Source organism: Ailuropoda melanoleuca, chromosome 13 (genome assembly GCF_002007445.2).
Source record: "Ailuropoda melanoleuca isolate Jingjing chromosome 13, ASM200744v2, whole genome shotgun sequence".
NCBI classification, from domain to species: domain Eukaryota; kingdom Metazoa; phylum Chordata; class Mammalia; order Carnivora; family Ursidae; genus Ailuropoda; species Ailuropoda melanoleuca.
Window position 1 is genome coordinate 67731979 of NC_048230.1, and position 18612 is coordinate 67750590.

The 18612-nt window shown below is 52.2% G+C and overlaps 1 protein-coding gene across 17 annotated transcripts in view; it reads right to left on the reverse strand.

Moving 5' to 3' along the window:
* Positions 1-18612, reverse strand: part of EPB41L1 (erythrocyte membrane protein band 4.1 like 1) — a 106448-nt gene that overhangs the window by 34542 nt on the left and 53294 nt on the right. For 13 of the 17 annotated variants that reach the window (XM_034641711.1, XM_034641712.1, XM_034641725.1 and 10 more), the window contains exons 3-13: positions 17591-17755; positions 15519-15623; positions 14890-14932; positions 11984-12059; positions 9236-9454; positions 7074-7161; positions 5587-5739; positions 4205-4302; positions 3795-3970; positions 1000-1148; positions 58-93 (exon numbers count right to left, since the gene is read on the reverse strand). In XM_034641711.1, coding sequence (XP_034497602.1) covers positions 58-93; positions 1000-1148; positions 3795-3970; positions 4205-4302; positions 5587-5739; positions 7074-7161; positions 9236-9454; positions 11984-12059; positions 14890-14932; positions 15519-15623; positions 17591-17755 — 1308 coding nt within the window. The remainder of the gene's footprint in view (positions 1-57; positions 94-999; positions 1149-3794; positions 3971-4204; positions 4303-5586; positions 5740-7073; positions 7162-9235; positions 9455-11983; positions 12060-14889; positions 14933-15518; positions 15624-17590; positions 17756-18612) is intronic. The other 4 variants (XM_034641726.1, XM_034641723.1, XM_034641721.1 and 1 more) reach the window with 1 other exon arrangement.

Sequence of the window (18612 nt, forward strand, 5' to 3'; positions counted from 1 at the left end):
ACAAATGAGCTGGGGATCTGAATGGCTGGGTAAGTGGTGATAGGCCCCATGCAGTACCTCCTGCTTGTGTCTCGGCGTGGTTTCCTGCTCCAGCTAGCGAGATGCGGGAGAAGGAGAAGGAACCAGCAGGGTCAGTAGAGCAAACGGATTCGAGGCACCGCGCTGGCCCAGTACGGTGCAGCAGGTAGCCCAGAAAGCTCTCTCCCAGGGAGCACAGGCCAGGGAAGCTGGTGGACCACCCTCGGGGCAGCGAGGTAGCCAGAAGGGGCGGGGTGGGAGGCAGGGAGCTGACCCAAGGAGGTGAAGAGGGGGCCCGGGGGACTGGGGGCAAAGCAGGCAGTCACATTCAGTCGAGGGGACGTGAGGGCTCTGGGTATTCATGCCTCTGCAGTCAGCACGTGTGTTTGGGGGCCTGTGCTCCAAGCCACAACCACCTGATGGAAATACACTGCACACCGGCGTGCGCCCACGCCTGTGTGTGTGTGCTGCTTGCACATCTGGAGGCATGACCCACTGTAAGAGGGGCCTACAGCCGTGAGTGAATGTACGCTGGGCTGAGACCACGTGTGCCTGCAAGAGCTCGTGCACAGGTATGTGAGAAATGCGTAGGGCAGCAGGAGGGGACACCCCTGAACTCCAACCTTGTGAAGGCCCACAGGGATACCCCATCATGCTCCGGGGAGGAAGGGAGCCATGTAGACCCAGATCACAATCAAAGGGGCAAGTTAAGAGTGGGCAAGAGGAGGCTGCAGTCCTCTAGGGGACAGAGTGCCCCTGTGGGGAAGTATGACAAAAAGAGGGAAGGGTGCAGGGTGGGCGGCATGCCCACCACCCACCATCAGGGGATACTGAGGTATTGGGCAAGGCCCTTCCCATGGTACATCCCAGAGCAAGGGTGCTCCCCCACAGTTGGGAACACCTCAAGGCCGAGGCCGAGGCTAGACCCGGAATCAGCCTCCTGATCCCAGGTCAGAGGGTATGAGAAAGCCAGGCTCCTACCTTTAGCTCCTTGATCTTGGTGGGGGTCCTGACCTCTCCCTCCTCGGCCTCTGACCGCCTACCCCCAGACTCGCCATCCTCCTCCTGCTTGTCACCATCAGGTCCCGTGTCATGGTTTTCACTAACCGAGGCTGGGCGGGAGAACTCCGCTAAAATGGGCAGAGATGGCCGGGTGGCCGTGTGAGACCTCTCGCAGGGGGATGGACAGGGAGCCAGTCCTGCCACCCGCCCAACCATGGTGAAGTGGAGCATCCCAACACGTTGGGGATAAGGAGCCAGCACACCGAGAGGGGAGGTAGCCTTGCCCAGGTCACAAGGATGGTAAGAGCTGCCTCCCAGTCCTGAACCCCCTCCTGACTTCTACAGCACCAGAGCCCAGGTTCAAATCCCAAATCCATTGCTTCTTGGCTGTGTGACCTTGGGTAAGTTACACAACCTCTCTGGGCCTCAGTTTCCTCATCTATAAACAATACCTACTTCAGACAGCTGGGAGAGGAATGAATAAGCTCATGTGTGTAAATACTTAGAAGAGAGACTGGCACAGAGCGAGCCAATTCAATCAACGCTGATCCACAAATGTTGATGTTTTTGTTGTGGTGGTTGTGACAGAATACTTGCTTGACCACTATGTAGCAATATAGAGCTATTGTGAGATTAGCTTTTACGAGTGAAAGCTCAAGTTCTGAGATTTGCAAATTGTTTAGCCTCTTTATAATTTAGGGAAAGTTCAAGGGGACTCCTGCAGTAACATCCTTCTCACTCACTGGCGTTCCAAAGTACTTTTCTGAATAGGAAAGAAAGGGATGGAATGACAGGCTTTACACTAGGCACTGGGCATAACCCAGACTATGCCCATGGATTGTGTCTTGGTGGGAAAAAATGGATGGAAAACACTAGATTAAAATGACCAGGGCACAGATTACCCTTGGGATTGGCCTAGAGAGAATAATTAGCCTTTCTATTCATATATATTCACTCTGCAAAGTACCCTTTTATGCACATTATTTCACTTGATCCACACAATCCTCTGTGTTGATGGCTAGAATGGGAATCTTTAGCCTTGTTTACAAAGGAGAAATTGAGACTCCGAGAGGGGGAGGGTCCCACTGATGACATTTCAGTGAATCAGGACAAAGACCCAGGTCTGTCTCCTGGTTTAGAGTCCAGGCTTCTGGTCCTCTCTGGATGACCTTTACCAGCTCTAGACCAAACTTTGCTACCCTGCACAATCTGGGCTTCGTTTAGGCCCTGGCATAGTAAGGGACGCTGCAGAGGAGAATAGAAAGACTGTACTTCCCCTTTGCATAAATCTTAGCTCTCAGTCCTGTGCCCACTCAAGGAGAATAAGGAGCTTCCTCAGCCTCAGATGGACCCTTGCAAAACTACATGTCCTCCGAACATAGTCAAGTAATCCTGGGACAGGTCTCACCTTCACCCTGCAGGTAAAGTATCAGGCTCTCCTGATCACCTGGAAAACTCCTATGTATCCTTCAAAACCCTGCCCAGTTGTCACCTTCTCTGCAAAGCCCTTTCTGCCCTCCCAGACAGAATTAATCTCTCTCTCCTCATGGCTGCTCTGTATTCTGTACATACTTCTCCCCATGGTTTGAATCACCTTAAATGCTTACAAACCTACCATTCTATGAGCTCCTCAAAGGAAAGGGCCATACTTACACTAACACTCAGAAAATATTTGTTGGGCAGAACTAACTTGCCTAGAGGCCTGCCCCCATGTGTTGTGGGAGTATCCACTGTTCCCCCATGTAAGTCCCCACCTCTTACCTTAAGCTACCCTCTACAAACCTAAAAGCAATAATAAACTATTATTGGGTATAATCTATAAAGGTCCTTCTATGTGCCAGGAACTTGTTTGGGTGTCAGAGAGCTGTTATCATTTCTACTTCTCTCTGTAACCTAGCAAAGTTGGCATTACTTATTTTGCAGAAGAGGAAACAGGTACAGGGCATTTCGGTTGCTCAAGGCCTCCACCCATTCAGGTATGGGTATTTATGGACCACTTCCTGGTCTGCGGAGAAGCTGGTGAGCATGAAGGCTGAGATTTGAACTCAGATCTACCGAACTCCATCTCCCCAATGCCCATGTCGCTTCTGAACCTCTCCTACAAACTCCGGTGTGCATAGCCCGGGGAGAGTTCTGGGCCCTGAGTGCTGATTCAGGTCTGGGCCAGGGCCTGGGAATCTTCATGCTTAACCAGCTCACAGGTGATTCTGTGGACCATGTTTTCAGAAGCCCTGGTCAGCTTGATACAGGACAACACAGGGCCAATTCTCATTGATATTAAGGGCACTTGTCAGCCCAACAGGAATGAGGGCCGTGGAGAGCATGTGGTTGGATGTCAGTCAGTTCACTGGAACCAGAAGGATGACCAGGAACAACCAACCCCTCAGCCTCTGGTCGGGAAAGGCATCACCAGCTCCACACTGCAGTCACCATATGACCCTTCTCCTGGTATGATGACAATCTGTGCATCACTAAGCCTTGTGGGCAGGAGGCCCAGAAACCCATATGGCTGAACCTGGGACCCCAAGAAGGCACAACTCAGAGAAGTCACGGGAAGTCCAGTGAGGCAATGTCACGTTCCAGTGAGAGTCATGCCATAGGCTGGGCGAGACCACCAAGAGCTGCCTGGGGGCAACAGTGCTCTTGGGCCACTGGGCCTGGTGCAAATCAACTGGTGAGGTGTCCACCACTTTCCCTGCTCATTCCACGGAAGCTGGCATGCCCCCATTTCCCTCTGAATGCCACCCTTCCACCACCTCCAATTTGGGGCATACCTCCATCAAGGCTGCGGGACATGGTGTACCGTTTGCTGGAGGAACGTTCGAAGAAGGGTGCGGGCCGGTCAATGAGGGCACTGGCCTGGCGGGTCTGTGCCTGGGTCCTCCCACTATATCGGAACTTGGAGCCCATCACCAGGAAGCCCTTGGGTGGGGGCTCAGGCGACACCAGCCTGCAGTGGAGGGAGGAGGGGGATTAGATCTATGCTGCCAGGCCCAAGGCTGGACCACAGCCAGCCCTTCAGCCCACTGTCCCACCAGCTACAACTCGAAGTGACCCACAAAGGGAGAGACTTGGGGAGGGAGCCTGTCCTCTCCTAGCTCCTTCTCCTGCTTCCCCCCTCACAGAGCATACATGTACACTCATGGCCTCTGCCCATCCCCCATGACCCCAGGGTCAGGCTCACCGGAAGAACGTGTGGTGCTCTATGCAGACCTTCCACAGTCTCTTGGCTGACCGGTGGTTTGGGAGCTTAAAGCCAATTGTGCTCTCAAACTGCTCGTACTGCAAAACCAAGGAAGGGGGGTTAGAGGCAAGGCCTGGGCTCTCTTGCCACTGGTTGATCCTTTCTGAACCTCTTCTCAGGCATATGCGACTCCGGCCTGTTTATTCATTTATTCATTCATTCATTAAATAAAGTGGACTAAGCCCTTACTCTGCGACAGGTCCAGTGCTAAGCAACAGACACCATGGTGACGAAGACGGAAGATTCTTGGGGACGGGGAAGGGTTGCTCTGATAATAAATTAGTAAACAAGATCATTTCAAACACTGATAAGGGGGCATGAAGGGAATGAACAGAGATGTGCAATGTGACAGAATATCTGGGCAGGTGTGGGGGTCAGGATCTGTCTTAGAAAGAGTGATCAGGGGATGCCCTCTAAACAGGTGATCTCTGAGCAGACATCTGAAGGATGGGGAAGGAACCAGCTATGTGAGAAGGCAGGGAAGAGAATTTCAGGTAGAGGGAACATCAAAGCAAAAGGCTGGAGGCAGGAAAAAGCTTGGCTCATCCTAGGAAGTCAGAGAAGGCCAAAGGGGCTGAAGTACAGTGCGTGTGGGGCAGAGATATGTGGGAGAGGCAGCTGGCCACGTCTGGAGTTCGGACGGTAGCCCACAAGCCAGAGGCTCTTGAAAGGCTTAAGGAGGAGTGGGAGTTCAGGACAGTGATCTGATTCCATCAGACATGATCCGATGGAAGGGACTTTAAAAGTCTCCTTAGCCGTTATGAGAAAAACGGCCTGAAGTGACAATGGAGGCAGGGGGACCAAGGAGAAGCACCTTGTAGAGATGCAGGCGAGAGATGGTGGCGGTTGGTGGCTGGGGCAGCAAAGAAAGACAGAAGCAGATGGGTTTGCATGTATCCCACAGGTAGAAACTAATGGACTTTCTGATGGGTGAGATGTGGAGGCTGGACATACATACGTGTGTGTGTGTGGCCGTGTGTTTTGTCATGCGTACATACTTGAATACTATACGTAAGCAGATAAATCAACATGGCTGGACAGGTATTCGTTGATCTGTGTAACCTGAATATATGCAGTTATCTCTATATGTGTGTTCCCGTGTGTGTGTGTGTAATTGTGTGTGTGGTGTCTGTGTGTAGGCACATACCTAAGGCATGATATCTATGTAGACAGCCCCAGCAGAAGAGTGCTCTCCCCTTACCCAGTAACCTAGCAACCCTCTCCATGTACACTAAGTAGGAAAAAACCCAGGTTTAGCAGTCAGGGTCCTCTCCGTTCTAGGCAATGCCAGTGAGAAGGAGGGGTTCCCAAGGCAGGCTCACCTCCCCAGGCCGGATCTTGATATAAAAGTTACTCCTCTTATAGGAGATCTTGAGAATCTTGGGCCAGGCGAAGCGGTTGATTCTCAGCCGGTCCCGGTAGATGAGCAGGCCATTGGCACAGACCCCTAACATGATGTCGATGCCCTCGGAGTCCTGCGTGAGAAGACACCATCGAATGGCAGGCTCGGGGTCCACGCCTGCCATGCACCCCGAAACCCCTCCCAGAGCTCTGCTTCTGATGAGCCCTCAGGATCAGGGTCAGAGCCCGCATGCTGGGGAGGCCCCTGACCAATCTCACACAATCATTCAGTCATTCACTCATTCATTTTTGTCAGTCATTCACCCAGTTTCTCGTCTGATCATTCTCTCAATCACTCAAATAATTGATTCACCGACATTTAGTGGCACCTGTGTGGTGCTAAGCCATGTGCTATGTACTAAGGGTACAGAAATAAATTGAAGCCTATGTCTTGACGAACGGATAAAGAAGATGTGGTGTATATATATATATATACACTGGAATACTACTCAGCCATCAAAAAAATGAAACCGTGCCATTTGCAACAACGTGGATGAACTAGAGGGTGTTATGCTAAGTGAAATAAGTCAAAGTGAAATAAGTCAAAAGAAGACAATTACCAAATGATCTCACTCATATGTGGTCTTTAAGAAACAAAACAGAGGATCATAAGGGGAAGGGAGGGAAAAATAAAACAAGATGAAATCAGAGAGGGGGACAAACCATAAGAGACTCTTAATCATAGGAAATAAACTGAGGGTTGCTGGAGGGGAGAGGGGAGGGGGTGAGGGGATGGGGGAACTGGGTGATGGACATTAAGGAGGGCATGTGATGTAATGAGCAGTGGGTATTATATAAAACTGATGAATCATTGAACTTTGCCTCTGAAACTAATAATACACTATATGTTAATTAATTGAATTTAAGTATTAGAAAACTTGGTTTACAAATCAAATTAATAAAATTACATTATTTGTAAAAAAAATAAATAAATAAATAAAGCCTGTGCCTTTCTCTCAGGATGCTTGCAATCTAGTGGTGGTACAAATAGGTTCATAACGTAATATGAATATAGAAAAGTTATAAAGATCATGGGAAGATAAAGGGTTATGCAACTTTGAGGAATGAGAAACAAGAATATAAAAGGCTTGGGGCGCCTGGGTGGCACAGCGGTTAAGCGTCTGCCTTCGGCTCAGGGCGTGATCCCGGCGTTATGGGATCGAGCCCCACATCAGGCTCCTCTGCTATGAGCCTGCTTCTTCCTCTCCCACTCCCCTGCTTGTGTTCCCTCTCGCTGGCTGTCTCTATCTCTGTCGAATAAATAAATAAAATCTTTAAAAAAAAAAAAAAAGAATATAAAAGGCTTATGGTTGGAGGGAACATAGGGTCTGGAGCACCAAGCCCTCTGAAGCACGAGGGACATACACACACCCCCAGATGCTAGGGGGACCCCGGGGCCCAGCAGTACCTTGGCATGGTGCAGGTCTACTCCATACATGGAAAGCTTCTTGGCATTCTCTAAGAAGTGGATTTCTGCTTCCCCTGGAGTCATGCCCCTATGGGAAAGAACACGATCACATGCAGCCACGGAAAAGGCCCAGGTCAAAGTCCTGCTGGCTAAAGGTGGCCATCATCAGAATCTGTCATTCCAGAAGGCAAACGTTCTGGAGTAGGCATATGGCTAGGCCTCTAGCAGTCCCTCCCCTCTGCTCGTAGCCCTTGCTTCCGTCCACCCACCCCCCTCCTGGTGCCAAAGTGCAGGTCCAGTCTTGTCTCCTCCAGGAAGTAGTCAAGCAATGAGCTGGGAGCTGGAATTTCTGTTTCATTCTGCCCCAGAGTTCAACGTGAGCCACAGACTCCACTCGTCCATGGTTCATCATAATTACCCAGGGGCTCCGAAATGATCACCCACGTGAGACACTTCTCTCAGAATTTTGTATCAGAAACCACTTCCTCCCCGCCGAGGAGCAGGTGCACGTTCTCCTTTCTGACAAGAGTTGCGTAATTCAACAAGTTCCTTCTTTGCTTTGGCTGCCGGGGGACCGTACATCTTCCATTCGGCCACAGCGAACGTTTAGTGAGCACTACAGGCTAATCGCTGCTCCAAACACGTCACGTGCAGGAACTCACGGAACCCTCTAACAACTCTGTAAGGTCGGTGTCCTCATTTCTCCCGCTTCATAGAGAGACCAGCGCGGAGAGGCTGAATGACTCGCCTCAGGCTGCACGACTATTAAGTAGCAAAGTCGGGACTTGAATCCAGACAACACGGCTCCAGAGTGTGTGCTCCTTCCCAACCTCTTCCCTTACATCTGTGTTCCATCCCCTGGGCCTCGGGGTCCTCCGCTCTGTCAGCCTCCGTGACCAGCCGTGGGAGATGCCTGGACACTAGGTGTCCATGCACTCTCAGTCAAAAGGACTGTAAAAGCTAAAGGGACGGCCATTCGCCTTTCTCCACCCATAGACTAGTTTCTTTCTCTGAGCTATTAGGACTCTTGCAAATCCCTTCCACATCTTGCTACCTATGGCAGGGATGACAGACGGCAGGCAGGCCATCCCTCCCTATTCCTGAGCCCCGGCCGACACTGCTAACCGGCTGAATGGTTTCGGTGACCTGCTCAACACGGTACGAAGCAGTTGCTACTAACCAGTCAGAGTTGGTGTGCAAAGTCTCTGGGAGACACACCTGCCACTTGGGACCTAGCATTCCATCACACCCCAGCAGGCTCTCTCCCCACTGTACACAATCCCTCCACATCTGGCCCTCGGCCTCCTCTTCAGACACAACCCTCCTCAGGCCTCCCATCCTCATTAGCAATGAGATAACTTCACCATATCCCCTCCCACATGCACAGCACTTTACAGTTCACGACGCACCTCACATCATTGATCACGCTGGGTTCCCATAACAACCTGGGACTCGAAGCCCAAAGCACTTCCCCCTTGAAGGGATCCTAGAGACCATTTAGTACCAGGGGACCCGCCCCAGGGATGGTACCAACCTCACAGAGCATTCGGGAATGGGGGAGGGGGCATTTTGGTTGTTACGATGACTGAGAGGGTGTTACGGGCATTTAATGCAAATACCAACAGTTAAAAGACAGACAGATAATCTAAATCCGTACATATGCAAGTGAAAAATGGAGCTGGTAAGTTACATAGCCAGCCCTACGATGACCCATCAGGTTAGTCATCTTCTAACTCTGAGAATAAGGTGCTTTCTGTTGCCCGATCATCTCTGCAACCCCTAAGATCACACAGCAACAATAAACACGTGGTGTCTCTGTACTATGCGCCGTGTAGCCCCCAACAGTGCTAAGGCGGGTTCTATTAGCACCCACACTGAACAGATGAGGAAATGAAAGCATCCGGAACTGAAATGACCCGCCCAGTCCCCTGGTTAGAAAGTGGCAGAGCCAAGAATGTGAACCCAGGCAGTCCGGCCTCAGAGGGCAAACTTTTGAGTTTTACACCAAGACCGAGACAGCTAGTGACTACCGTTCCCATTTGATAGAGACCCAGTGAGCTGAGATGACTGGCTCTCAGATGTACCTTCGGTCAGGGGCAGAGCCTTACAGCCCAGCACCCAGGGCCCTAGCCAGTGGCTGAGAAGCCAGGGGAGGCCCTCACCTGTACGTCTTGTGCAGCTCCATGATCCTCTCCTCCAGCTCCCGGGTCTGGTTGGGGGCGAAGCGGAGCTCGCTGACATAGTTGCCCACGTGCTCCTCGGCGTCATAGTCACCCAGCTCAGCCTGCACGGCGTAGGAGCCCAGCAGGGCATGTGTGACGAAGGAGCAGGGCAGCCGGCCCGTGATGATGTCCGCCCGCAGCTGCAGGCACAGGTAGTATCTGGAGACAGGGGAGAGTGGCCATGGGCACGGGCTCCGCTCCCTCCCTAGATGCCCCCCGCACCGCTGCCCACCCGTCCATCTGAACCAAACCATCAACACCCAGCTCAGTAGAACAGGAACGTTCCTACACTCCAGCATTTCAGGCATTGATAATTTGGATGTGTTCTAGAAGACGGTTTTGTCCCATTTTGCATGCCTTTCAGCATTTTGTTAATTTCTAACTTTGAGGGATTTTTCCTACTGTGGGAACATTTGAAATTTCTAACTCATTTTCAAGCTAAATAGGACTAGTTTGCTGGTTGGCTATTTTTTTTTAATGTCATGTATTTTTAATCATAAAATTAATTATATTCTTACTGTGGAACAAATGTAAACTTTAGAGGTGATTCTAAATTTCCTTTTGATGTCCATTCTCAGCCCTAGTCCCCTCCTCCAGAGGTCACTCCTATTATCTGGTGGTATTCTAGACCTTTTTCCTCCATGGACATACAGAAATGCATGTGTTTTGATTCATGGGTGTTTTTAACATGTACGTGGGGTCAAATGGTACATCTGACTCTCCAGCTTGCCTTTTCACACCTACTGCCCTTCCCACATCAGCACAAATGACTTGACCTCATTCATTTTAACTTCTGCACCGCATTTCACAGCGAGGACAAACCTGGTCACCAATGTTTTCTCAAAACTTTTTAATTTTGCCTCCAGCTCTAAGTGAATTGTCTAAAACAAACTGCTTTAAAAGAAACATCTCCAACCACAAGGATATGATTTTTTTAATAAGTTTATGCACACTTGGATGATTTTACAATTTTTAGATCCATTTTAAACCATTTTTTACTGCTTTTTCAGTTACTGCATTAAAAAAAGTTTCAGTTCATTCTCAGCCAATGATGATGCCTTGCCCATTTTGCCATGTTTCACCACTGTTTTCAATTGCCTATTTCTTTTCCTTTTAAGTTCCTTTTATTCAGAATAATTTTTACTGCTCCATGACATGAATCTCTGGTACAAAGTATGCGCGGCCTCAGTGAGTGCTCAGGGCCAAGGTTTAGGCTCAGAATCAGTAGTAGCTCAAACATCACAGGCACCAAGTGAGGGCTTAAGGGCATTTTGTTCAAGTCTAAAAATATGAAAATCACCGCCAAACACCCTGACCAATATTTCATTTCAATCAATTTGTCATTCTGACCAGTTTATTTTGGGCCTGAATATTTTTGACTAAATCAGCTGCTACTACCACCCCATTCCCTGAGGTTATCCGTGCTGAGCAGAGCTAATTTCCCTCCTGTGTCCCTACAAGCCCAAAGCCCAGGGTCTGGCACAAAGAGGAGAGATAACAATGAGTAAGACCAGGGGGATGAGGATTAAGCCGGTCTACAGCTCTCAGCCCTCTTGGAAATGAAGTTGAGACCCTGTTGCTGAATCTTGGCTCCAAAATGACCCTAGGGGTTAGAGTAGGGCTAATGAGGCCAAGGCTTCGGGTCTGATCTATCCCAGGGACATCTGTATTATCCTCCAAGGCCAGAGTCGGCATCGTGACCGTGGCCTGTTGCCTGGCAAACAGGCAGCCAACATTCAGGAGGGACCCAACAGGAAAGAGAGGCTGGCTTAGGAGCCCATCCCCCGCTGTAGGAATAACTCCAAGCCCACATCTTATTGTTGGTGGCCTGTAGGACCCAGCACATGGATGACACAGGCCTCGGATATCACAAAGTGAGACTATCTCTTTGGAAGGGCCTTAGATAAAGAGAAGGGCCTCTCCCTGTTCTGATTCCAGAGGCAGGATGAGCCCCATAGAAGTTCTCATTCTTGAGAATGCTTTGCACCTCCTTCCAATCTTCAAACCATGTTATTCAGTGGCCCTGAGGTACAATGAGATTGTACATAATCCATGTTCATGCCAGCAGCCCAGGCTTGCCTCCACGGGGGGGACCCCATGTCTAATTTGACCCTTACATGCCTGACAGGTACACAGGGCAGCATGTGGGACCAAATTCCCACGTGCAAAGGCATATGCACTCTACTCCCTCCTTATCCCCGAAGTCGAAAACGGTGGTCCACTCAGAACGTCAGCCCTAGGCCTGTCCCATCCAGAGATGGCCTCCACCATGTTTTTAAAAAGTTTGAATTAGTTGCCAACATTTAAAAAGTGTGGCTTTTACTCTGAAATCTCTAGCTTCCCTTCAACAATGGGCCCTGTTCGCACGTGGCAGAGGTGGCCAGAGCTGAGCAAAAATTGTTTGAGATGGCACATGTCCTCTTGAATTTCAATTCCAATCAATGAAATGGGTCCCGATGTTGCCTGGGACGCCTGCCCCCTCCGAAGCGGAGGGTCAGCTGTCACTGACCGCTGTGTTGGAGCCACTTCCTCTTGCTCTGAGTCAGTTTCCTCTGTCAATGCCATCTGCCTGGCCTCGTCAGGCATCTGCGTTTGCAACTGCCATCGTGTACTGCCCCATGCCTACCAGGTCCGGGTGCCCTCATTCCTAGTCACATGGCCAGCACGCCCCCGCCCCCCGGCTCTCACCTTGTGATGTCTTCTGTCAGCTGGGCAGGGTCAGGGGGGTAGAACTTGACTGTGAAGGCAAAATTCCAGGGGCTGCCTGAGAGGAGTAGATAGGGGAACAATCAGCGAGGCCCCGTGACCCCAGCAGGTGGCCCAGATGCACCATCCCATGGGCAATTCCTCAGGATTTTCTCATATTGATAATTCCAGAACAATCTAGTCAGGAAGCCTGGAATACTATTTCCACTTGAAAGATGAGAAGACTTGTGACACAGGCGCGGGAAGGAAGGTGAAAAGAAAGAAAACCAGTGGTGCCCGCCAGGGCTACTGGTCATCACAAACATCACTTCGGTCAACCTTGAAATAACCCTGCGAGTCAGTCTGATGATTATCCCCATTTTGCAAATGAGGACACTGAGGCCCAGGCTGTAAAGTGACCAGCCCACAATCACTCAGCTAGGAAGCAGCAATGCTGGGGTTCAGACCCCAACCTCCTGGCTCCAGAGCCCATGCTCCCTCCTCCACACCAGAGTCTATGCCATGGGACGTTCATGGGAAGAAAACAGGTCATATTAAATGGGTTCCCTGGGGCACCTGGGTGACTCAGTCGGTTGAGCGTCAGGCTCTTGGTTTCAGCTCAGGTCATGATCTCGGGGCCCTGGGATCGAGCCCTACATCGGGCTTTGTGCTCAGTGGGGAGTCTGCTTGAGATTCTCTCTCTCCCTCCCCACTCTAAAATAAACAAATAAATCTTAAAATAAATAAAATAAATAAACAAATGGGTTCCCTAACTTTGGACTTCTCAGAGCCCCCACTCTGCCGTTGTAAACTGCACCCTTCTAAAGCAGACATGCAAATATCTAGGGGTTTCCCAAACTTATTTGACCTGCTGTGTCCATTTCTCATGGGGCATCCTGCCAGATTACCGTTCCTAGGAATACCCTTTGTAAGACTGCCCTATGCGGGTCGGCTCCATCTCAGATGGCAGAATGAGGTTATAAGCAAACCCTAAAAGGCAAATGCAATGAGTGGAAAGTAGCAAAGGGCATTTCACAGGGATAAATGTTAACCTCACCCCGAGATACAAACAATCAAGGGTACACATATAGGTACAGAGAGAAATAAAGGCTGAGGTTTTAGCTGGAAACAAGCTCTGCAGGCCAAGAGGAGGGATGACCACACAAGAGAGAGGTGGCCTTGGGGAAAGGCTACAGTCTAGAACAATGGACAGACCACCCCTGGGGCTCTGCAAAGCCCAGCCAGGGCAGGACCTGGGTCACGAAGGGCTGGAGGCCATGCGGTCACTACTGTCCTTGTCCCTATGGTCATCACCACCTTCCCCATACAGCTGTAACGTCTCCAGCACTTACTAAGTGCTGGTCACTTCACTTGCTAAGAACTTCACGTGCACAAGGAGGAGTCTGGCTTCATGGTGCTCCTGAGGCAAACTTTTCCTTTTATAGATGAAGATTCTGAGGGAGTAAGTCACCCTCCTGGGACCCCGGAGCTAGCCAGCGATGGAGAACAGGGATGTAATCTCTGGTTGTCTGATTCCAGAACCCGGGCTCCTGACCACAGCAGACTCCCTGCAAAAAGCAGCCTCAAGGAGAGCAACCCCTGGCTTAGGAATAGCAGTAGTAGCAGCAGTAATAACAACAACAGATAACAAGTGCCGGGCGCTGCTATGGGCAGCCACCATTCCAGCTTCTGTGCACAGAACAGCTCATTTACTCTGCATAGCAACCCTGAAGGTAAGCGGGCTCGGAGTCAGGAGGGGGACCGACTACCTGCTCTGGGGAAAGATGCAGAGCTCCAAGGATTCTGCTGTCTGCTTCTCCTTCCCAAGCTCCCAGTCCTCCACGAACTGCACACTCAGCTGCCTATATGTGTTCCAGTGCTTTCAGGCAGGAGAGGCAGGCCTCCCAATTGGGCTGGGCCTCCTAGGGACAGCCCAAAGCCCAGGCCTAGGACCCTGTCAACCCCAGAGGAGCAGGCTCTGTCTGTGTGCCTGCCTCTTTGTCTTCAACTGACAGGAGCCTACAGGAAGAATCCCTCCAGCCCCTCCTGGAGAGTCAGCTGGCATCCCTGGGCCCAGCTGCCTGCTGTCATGGCAACAGGCTCTGCTTCCAGCCCCGGGGACCAGGGAGCCCAAGTACAGCCAAGGGGGAGGGGCTCCCAGTGGAGGCATCTTGGCTTCTAGGCTCCAGGTCTCCACCCACTATATGCCCCCTGGCTGAGGCCACCTACCTCCCCCCTTCTGCCATTAGAAGGCCGCTCCGCCCCTCACAATATGCCTTTCCTCTCTGGGCCAGAAAGGACAGGTTGTCTCTTCACCCCAGGCCTTGAGAAGAGAGCAGGATGGTGTTGGGAGGCCAGGCCTAAAGATCTGGCCTGGCCAATAGTTCACTCTGTGACTTGAGGCAAGCAGCTGCCTCTCTCTGGGCCTGCAGTCACCCCATCGTCAAACAGAAGACGGCCCCGACCCGGACAGGCCTTGCTTTTCCCTAACATGTTCACTCCTGTCCGTCTGCAGTGCTATACGGATGAGGATTCTGAGCTGAGTCAAGGGTCACCGATCACAGAAGTCTACACCCACCCTGGACAGGAGGAAGGCTGTTTGCAGGCCATCAATGTGTCCCCTTGTCCTAGATGATTCTACAGGTTCCTTCTAGAGCTGCCATCCTGAATGCATCTACGATTCCTCTGCTAACCTGCTGTGACTCTAGACGGTCATTTCTCTTGTCCCTGCTTCACTTATAAGACAGCGAGCGCCCTGTCCTCCCCCAAGATCTGCTGTGCTGAGCAAACGAACTCATGGGTCTGCATGCACTTCTCCAAGGAACAGGGAACAGCACAACTGGGGCCTGCGCAGCCAGGAGCGCCCACCCTCCGTCCCACAACATTCGCCACCACAACAGGCCACTCACTCCGGATCTGCTTCTTGATTTCCTTGGAGGGGTCCAGCCAGTTCTGAAAGAGAAGACAGGGTTCTGTAAAGGGAAGATGGAGGACAGGGCCAGATAGGGCTACGAGCCAGAGACATCCTGAAATAGCCTGTCGATGGCCCCTGGTGGGGAAAACCCTTCTCAGGCCAAGCTGTCTGGGCCCTTTGGAGCGGGGAGGTGAGGGAACGAGGCCTGGATTCACCACAGGGCTTGGGACCCTGGGCCCAGGGCTGGTACTGCCCGGAGGCAGTGGGATGGGCAGCTGCAGTGGGACCAGTGGGAAGGAGGAAACCAGACAGGGGCCTTCCAAGGGTGGAACAGAGTCACTGGAGTAAGTGTGTCAGTTCCCCCAGGAAGCCAGGCCATGGCTCTCCAGACACACATGCGGGAGGTGACTGGCAGGTCCCCAAGAAAGGCTAGGTGGGACGGGTAGAGACAGAGCACTGAGACAGACAGGGCTGGCTGAACCTTGGCTATGTGCAAGCAGAAGGTGCCTAATGAGGATCTGAGGACCAATGGAAGGTGTGGGATGCAGTCAGGACTAGGGGGGCCTAAGACAAGAGGTCTCCCCGACAGCAGGCCTCCCTGCCCCTCCCTCCCAGCACAGATACCTTCTGGCTGTCGGCGTCACAGAAGGTCAGGCCGAAGTAGTCCTTCTCCAGGAGGTTGAGGTGCTCACAGACCAGGTCGAACAGCACCTGGCCCCGGCCGTGTTTCTAAAGAGGAAAGCAGAGCTGCTGTGGGGCTGGGACACACCTTGCGGGGGCGGGGGGGGTCCACCAGTATCACTTGAAAGCCCCAAGAGTCTCCCAGTGTCTTCAGAGGATCTCAGCCCTCCTGCCACCTGCCTCGCCCTGCCCTCCAAGCCCTACCAGATCCTGGGTGACACTGATGCCCAGCTTACCAACTGCCTTCTACCAAGCCCTGCTGGGGTGCTCCTAGACCTTAGACCTGCTCTGGGGACTAGGGGTGGGGGGGGTGACTGATTCCCCTTCCTTCACAGAGATTAAAAGGAGGAAGTTAACTTTGACCCAAGGAGCAGAAAACCAAAAGTCTGAGCTCGGGTGTAAGAGAAAGAGAAAAGCCACCCGAAATATGAGGGACATAGGCAGGGGACGAGGGGAGGGCTCAGGACTCAGGGTCACAGTGTGACTCTCCTTCCTGGCCCTCCCCTTACATGGAGTCTGAGTGAAATCCAGGGCAGCCCGGCCCCAACGGCCACCTCCTACCTGGGCAGCAAGCAGGGTTTTTATAGGGACTCCCGGGGCCTAAATCAGCCTCAGCTGGAAGCAACACTATTAGCGCCACCTTCCCCACCCCCACCCCCCAGACAGCCAGGCTCGGTACCTCTCTGAACCACCACCATCTGGGCCTGAGGATTCGGAAGGACAAAGCCCAGAACCTGGCTGGGTGCTCCATAGCCACAGGTGTGAAGACGAGCACCAATAAAGGGACCACAGGCTGCAGGAACGTGAAGCAGTCACTGTCCAAAGAGGGAGGGGACTCCAGAGAGAGGGTGAGGTCCCTGCAAGCTGGCTCGGTCACCAGGGACTGGGAGCAGGCCTGACTGTGGGGAGCACCTTTGGGAAGCCAAGGGATTCCTGAGGCTGGAAGAGTCTTTCAGAGAGAATGGACCTGACCTCAGCCAAACCCTCTATGCTCTCCTGGGGCAAGCTGCAACAGCATCTTGGGGCCAGTGTGGGTAGGAGAGAACAGGCGGAGGATATCCCTTTCTTTTGCCTAGGAGTAGAGAAGATGTTCCCCTGGAAATCCTTCTACAGAACAAATAAACATTTAAAAAAAAAAAAAACCCTGCAGAGAAGAGGGACCCCAACCTGCCAGGGCCCAGAAATAAGTCCTATCCCTTAAGACCAGGGGGCACCAGGGAGAAAGGGAGGTGGTTCCTATAACTCTCAGGGAAGGCCACCCTCTGAACCCTTCCATACACATGGACAGGGCCAGATATGGTGCCCAGACCAGGGTGGACCCTCTAAGGGGATGAGTGAGAGAACAGAATTAGCATGGGAGTCCTAGCCTACATAGGAAAGGGAGACAACAAATGTGGGGCCGGGAGGGCTGACCCTAGACAGGAGGTGTCTGCCCCTGCCACCCACGGTGGGACAGGATCATGCCACAGGATTTCTACGTGGCCTGGGTGAGGGAGTCCTTCCAATGGAAGAGAGTCCACCTCTCTATGTCTGGAGGACACCCATACCTTGGAACCCTCAAGTGACCAGTTTGTCCACTGCCCTGGACAGGGGCATTCACAAGGGAAGACCCTTCTCTCCGCCCAATAAAAACATAAAAGCAATTCTAGTTGAAACACTAGCGTCTGCCAGGTGAGACTGAAAAGCCCGGGCCATAAGGCCTACGGGGCTAGAGATCAGCCCTTGGATGATGACTCCTTGCCAAGGAGGAGGCCTGAGGAGCCTTCTCCTGGCGCCAACCCTGTGCCTCGTCTAATTCCATTTGCAATCCTAACAGCCCTCTCCGGGCCTCAGTGCCACCATCTGTACACAGGAGGGCCGGCCAGGTCATCTCCCCAGGATGCCGCGGTCAGTCCAGAACTCCATGAAGAATGGACGCTCTCGGGCTTGGCCCAGGCTGAGCGCACACAGAAGCCTGCCGTGGCTCTGGGGCCAGCCGGCTGGGGCCCGGGCCTGCGGTGGGGGGTGCTCCCTACCTCCACCTCGCACTCGTACTCAGAGGCATCAAGCAGAGTGACTCGGCAGATGGCACTCTTGTACTTCTTGGCAATCTTCTGGGGCGATTTCTGGGCTCTGCTGGGCGTGGTCCTCTCTGACAGGCCATCAGCCTCCCCATAGCCCTTCTCCTCCATGTCTAGGCTCTGTAGGTTCAACAGGGGGGGGAAAGTTGGTCAGTGAGCTTGAGATCACAGCCTTTCATCCAAATGAAGACATGGTAAGGATGCAGCAGCTGGGGCTAAGATGGTCTCCAAAATGAGAGCCACCACCCTCTACGACCCCCAGGGTGACCAGGTCTACAGCTGGTATATACAGAAGGAGAACCAGAGCCACTGGGTGTAAGACGGTGGGCTCACGGAAGGGGCCACTTCTTCAGGGGGGCAGCCTCGGCAGGGGGGAAGCAGCCCACAGAACCAGAGGGGCCCTAGCCCCCTAAAGTAGCATGTGAGCTATCAGCATCCATCTGGCCTCCCCCTTATCGGTCTGTCACTGGTCTAGCATGAGGCTGAGAGCTCGTGGACTGATCTAATGGAGGGAAGGGAGGTCAGAGCCCTACCAGTTGGTCCTAACTGCCACCAACACCCTCAACGACCTTGGCCAAGCCCCTGCCCTCTCGGCCTGTCCTGAACGAAGGGAGGTGTGAATTGGATGGCTAGATGACTGAGCAAGTCCCTTGTCCCTTTAGGGTGATGCATTTTGCTCTGGGGTCATACTGGGCTTGCCAGGCTAGAATGGACAGGTTCACGAGGTAGGAAAATAAGGTTAAAAGAACCAGGTTTTGGGAATCAGATCTCGATTTTATTTCCATCTGTCACTGTACAGCAACATGATTTTGGGTAAGTTACTTCAGTCACTGAGCCGCTGTTTCCCCAAGTGAAAAATGGGGAAATTAATATCACTCTCTTAGGGGCTCCTGGCTGGCTCAGTCAGCAGAGCATGTGACACTTGATCTCAGGGTCGTGAGTTCAAGCCCCATGTTGGGGATAGTGCTAACTTAGTT